This window comes from Ceratina calcarata, unplaced genomic scaffold, assembly GCF_001652005.2.
Source record: "Ceratina calcarata isolate Rehan_Ccalc_2016 unplaced genomic scaffold, ASM165200v1 scaffold501.2, whole genome shotgun sequence".
Taxonomy (NCBI): domain Eukaryota; kingdom Metazoa; phylum Arthropoda; class Insecta; order Hymenoptera; family Apidae; genus Ceratina; species Ceratina calcarata.
The window spans coordinates 16,237-21,612 of record NW_017174545.1 but is presented as its reverse complement, the minus strand read 5'-3'; the positions used below and the strand labels follow the sequence as shown (position 1 = coordinate 21,612).

General features: G+C 37.1%; 2 protein-coding genes across 10 annotated transcripts in view; both read right to left on the bottom strand.

Moving 5' to 3' along the window:
• The window catches only part of unc79 (UNC-79 domain-containing protein), a 36,102-nt gene that overhangs the window by 14,622 nt on the left and 16,104 nt on the right, over positions 1-5,376 (bottom strand). The gene's annotated exons all lie outside the window — the stretch shown is intronic.
• Positions 64-5,376, bottom strand: part of LOC108628145 (protein unc-79 homolog) — a 6,853-nt gene continuing 1,540 nt past the window's right edge. Inside the window, exons 5-10 of one of the 4 annotated variants that reach the window (XM_018029889.2) lie at positions 5,281-5,370; positions 5,008-5,193; positions 4,646-4,875; positions 4,256-4,470; positions 1,560-1,585; positions 65-1,505 (exon numbers count right to left, since the gene is read on the bottom strand). In XM_018029889.2, coding sequence (XP_017885378.1) covers positions 1,201-1,505; positions 1,560-1,585; positions 4,256-4,470; positions 4,646-4,875; positions 5,008-5,193; positions 5,281-5,370 — 1,052 coding nt within the window. In that variant the 3' untranslated portion in view covers positions 65-1,200. Of the gene's footprint in view, positions 3,755-4,255; positions 4,471-4,645; positions 4,876-5,007; positions 5,194-5,280; positions 5,371-5,376 lie in introns of all 4 variants that reach the window. The other 3 variants (XR_003389591.1, XM_018029888.2, XM_018029890.2) reach the window with 3 other exon arrangements.

Below are 5,376 nucleotides of genomic sequence, written 5' to 3'. Positions count from 1 at the left end.
TGAAGATAAATAAACCACAAATTTTTATGTAAACTAAAATATTTTCAAAGATAAATATCTTTCGTCTTTTACAAAATATAATAATAATTTCATTGTTCGTATTATATATCTTAAAAAATCTGTAAAACTGTTTACATAAAAATATGCAGTCTGTCAATCAAGGAGTTATGTTTGAGGCTCGCGTTTTCTAATCATTTTCGGTTTGGGGCTAACTACGTGTCGATGCATAGAAACTTGATTCGCTGATTTACGAGAAAAATCAAGTTCTATGCATCGATTACTAAAGTATTTCGATCAGCCGCGACGCAGACGCACTCTTATGAAATCTCGATACATAGATATAAGCTTTCGCGTGTCTCTTGTGTGTGTTTCTGTGTGTGAGCATGCAGAGGCGGTTATCTCTTCGAATTTGCGTACACAACGAACGCACAGACGTCAACGTGGCAGCTCAACAATTTGTACACTGAAGTTAGACATCAGGATTAAATTTAATCAAATCAATCTCGAGGATTTAGTTAACAAAAAAATTCTACAAATACAAATGAATGGATTAAGAAAATTGCACAGCTGACGCCTCTACAACGGGTTGGACAACAGGAAACGCCGAGTACATTGATATAATACAAGATTGACAAGTACGATTTACGGACATAAATAATGGGGAGAATTTCGACAGAGAAAGGCTGGCAACACAGAAAGCTATCCGATGGGTTAAGCTTCGGTGAAACACTTATATAAATACGTATACATGAATATCTTGATCTTGGAAGTTACATTTATCGCTTCATTCTTTTCTTCTTATCACTTTATGCATACGTACATATAATAATGTGTTAATTCCATCAATTCATATTTATCAAAATGACAAGAACGTTTTCATTGAAAACATGTAGAAGAATGTCTTAATTGTTGTAATATAATTTGAAATATTTGATGACAAAGTGAAAGAAGAAGAACGAACATCCGAGTCGAATGTGCCTACGGTCGCGGCCAAAGTCTACCTACGTTCTATCGATGGGCTCGAGACGCTTCGAAACAGAGCTAGAAATTCATATTCGAACCAATACTATTGAAACTTGATTAAAGAATTGGACGTATCGTAAATTTTTCACAATGAGATTCGTTGCAATCATTATTATAATTAATAGAATAAATAATCGAAGAGTTCTCGGCTACGTGAACCCATCCATCGGCTACGTTCTATGTAATTAAGTGTATAAATATGCGAAGTGTTAAATTACCAACAGAAAAGATAAGGTGCATAAGGCTTTTTTTAGTACCGTCGAATGAGTAGGCGGTAACATGAAACCAATGAAATAGCATTGACAATAAACGGCCGAGTATCTCGATGGAAATCTCCTGGTCCGGGGTGCAAAGCCCGACCAGCAGCCAGACACCGTATCTCCCTAGAAGCTGCCTCTCCTCGAGGCTGGCAGAGTCGAATTGGCTACCGGAACCGGCACCCCCGCCGCTCCCGCCGCCACCGCTACCGCTCCCTGGGAATCCTGAGCTGCCCTTATTAGTACTTATTTCCGAGTTGTCTCGGTTACTATCCATACTTAGCGGTTCAGCTTCCTTAAGCAGGCTGCAAGCAGAGACGGATCGTGGTCAGTGGGATGACGGACGCGATCCCCGGCCGCGTCCGATTGTGGTCGCATTCTTGTGACCGCAATTTTTCGAGCATGAATTTTGAAAGAGATCTTCACTTTTTTACAATCGACATTCTCCATGACAAGTAGTCGCTTGAAATCGCAATTTATAGACAATATCAAATATAATATTATTAAGTATTATTTATTTTATCAGCCAATTGCAAATTATGCTTAATATACTTCATCAAGTCGTTGAAAGTTCTTGAAAAATAGTAGCAAGTGTTAGAATGATATAATGGATCGATAATATTTGAAACAATGGCAAAATTTTAATTATGTTAAATATGAATATGTTAAATACGTAATTAATTAATAAATTAAATAATCAATTTATTGATAATATTATAGAATTCGTAAGATCCAATATGTCACTCATTGATAATGTTGAATTCTTAATTTATTTAAGACATTGAATATTGAATTCCTTAATAATACATTTCCCAATTTACATTTGAAATTTCTTCTCAGCGATTTAAGACGACCAATCAAACGAAATAGCATCGAACGTCGAAGAATCGCAGTTTCCACGTTCAATGGTGGTTTGAATTCTTTCACGATCACCCTCAGCAACGTTTCACAGATCATTTGACAATCTGAATCATACTTAATTATTTTACAATAGTAATAAAATCGTGAAAAAATCCAGCAAGTTTTATATTAGATAAATAGACAATGTCGATCAATAATTCAATCATGTTGCTGAAAAATATAAAATATTCAAAACCTGATCGTTTCGTAACATGTCGACCACAAAGTTTATTTGATCAGACGCGACTTCGGATCGTGATTACAATTACGATTACATTAGAAGAAGTTAGTAGGAAGAAATGAAATCTTTCAGATGAATATTCAAAGAGAATTCGTATTTCAATCGTTCTGTGTTCTGCGTTTTAAGTGAGGAATCATGCTAGTTGCAGTTGTGACTACGTGTAACGTGTTCATTAAAAATTGATTGTGAAAGTCAACTGATAGACGTCAATAGAATAAATAAAAAAGAGATTCTAGAATTCGTTAGAGAAATCAGTCTTTTGCAGAGTTCTATCAGAAGATACGTAAAAGTGAAACTCTGTTAATTTTAGAGTGAAATAATCAGGAAAACAGAAAGGAATAAATATTTGTGATTAGTGTTCCGTTAGCCATGAGTCCCATGTTCATGCAGCATACCAGTGTGTCTCGCTTTTTGTTGGGGGAACGGTACCGGGTGTGCAGTGCTGGTGTTTCGTATCCAGGACGTGAATACAGCGCGGTGTCCTCGCATTGCAACTTTTAAGGTGCGCTTTTCCTATATGCCTCTACCGTGAGCCAGAATGTGGTTCGTAGTCACGTGTATGTCTTTCTCTCGCTGGCTTGAAAAACTTGTCCAGCTAGCCAGTCATCCGGCCTCAAACGTCTCTCTCATATTTATCCTCCAATTACAGTTCTAATGTTCTACTTTCGATTAAATCGTTTCAACAATTGTCAGATTGAAAAATAGTTTATCAGTGCGCGGATTTTGAGAGACCTTTGAAGCCTGGGAGCGATAGCGTGGCCACGGATCGAGATGCACGCGACGTGACTGATAAATACATTAATTAAGGGCTTGAAACGTTGATTTAATTAAAGGGAAGGAAACACAAATTGTAAAAATTTTTTTATTCCGATATAAGTATTAATCGATACTTATAACTGGACTACAGTATAAGAAAGAATAGTAAGTTCACTCTGTCAAAAAGTGTACTAATAATTGACTGAAATATTTCTTGCATGGACGAAGGTTTTGCAATAAACAATTTTATTTATTAATTAATTATTGACGTTAGCGAAAAAAGTTTAATACAGTAATTGGGTGTTTAACGAGTTTAGTATGGATAGATGAAGATCACATTCCATTTAATGAATTTAAGAACATAATTCCATAAATGAATAATTCAATATTATAATAGAAATGAATAGGACTCTTGTTTTAAGTTGTATTACGACCGCATGCATCTCGTCCGTTTCTGAATATTTGGAAACCATAATATGGAGCATATTGATTAACCACGTTTAATGGAACTTTATCATTATAGAATTCAATTGATTTAATGAAATTTGATATTTCCATTGAACGTGATTAGAGCAAACTGTCTTACCAAGCGGGATGGACCAGCACGAACAAAACACGCAAAGCAACAATGATCCTGTGATCATTCGTTAGTATACGCGTCGCGTCGTTGCGTTTCTTTCAACTGACAACCATATTTTCAATTGCGACCTGTTACCACTAAAAGTAAAATCCGAATCTGTTAACCCTTTCCCTTCATCGACGATGTATTTTAAATTTCAACGTGAATTACTATTATTGCATATATTTTTTAATCTGTTTCTGCTAATAGAATTCTTAGTAAACGTTTAGTAAATAAAATATGACATTATTGTAGTTTGTTCGAGAAAGAAAGGGTTAATTCATTCGCTACCTAAGATNGTAAATATGTACTAGAACTTATAAACGAGGATATATACACGAGTACATATGCGACTATGATACGCAATGACGATACGCGCCGGTGACACGACACGAGGATATGACACAAGTGGATGCCTACCTTTAACGATTATGGAATCGTGTCAGAAATGAAGCTCACCTGACGATCGCCTGGATCATATACGTCTGCGTTTGCGAATCCATCTTCGAGATATGCGGCAGGGCCGTGTGATAGACATGATCGCCTCCTCGACGCTTGTTATGCCGAATATTATGGCACTGCTCGCAGTAACGAATCGGATGATTCCCGTTGTAACTCGCGCATTCCGTCGAGAAACAGACACTTATCGCTGACTTGTCCGTCGCTCTGCAGTTCTGATATATTTTAAATCAATTCTTAATTTCTTAACGCCATCCAATCGTCATTTGAAAATTATGGAATTAATTTTATGTATTATTGCTCATTATTTTTCAATGGAAAATGTCGATTTTTAACTTACTTATAAGATACTCGTCGTTGCACCGGGGCGATGTATACTTTAAAACTCACCTTGTTTTCGCATACCATTGACACCTGTTGCATAGGATGCAAAATGTCGTAGAACATATTTGGATGCGTCCTATGTATCTCGTTGGCGCATTCGATACAAAGATACAAGGGTGGCGGTGTCTCATTCGCGAACGTGATAGAAATTCGATGGTCATAGCAAACTTTGCCAGCCTCCGCGTTGCCAGCGTTAGGACAAGAGTCTCTCTGACAGACGAACGGTGTCAAATCATCTGTAACAATTATTCATCATGTGCAATAAAAATGACTCCGTTTTTGTTTCTTAAATCAATTCTGACTACTGAAGCTAAATTTCTTATAAAAGCATAAAATCCACGTAGCAGAAATCGTTCAGGGAGACGTACTCGCGAATTTCATTAAGACTGCCCGACGGTCGAAGAGATTAGGGTTGAAGGATGGCCAGTAGTAGAACAACAATTTAGCAGCCGACGCTCTTGCCGGTGCCGTGCCGTAAGCAATCACGCAAAGAAGGTCCTTTACAACACCTGGTTTCAACGCCATCAAGCATTCCAACAGCTGACAATGATGTGCTGGAAAAAATATATTAAATAACACTTTCCTAACTCACACATCGCTCCATTAAGAATGAATATTATTTATGTTTTTTTTATTGGGACCTGGATTGCTGGAGTATTGGAAAATCATCATGATGACCGCGGCTATCGACTGACTTGCTGCGTTTTCCGAGCCGTCCTCAGTTTTTCTTGCTACGG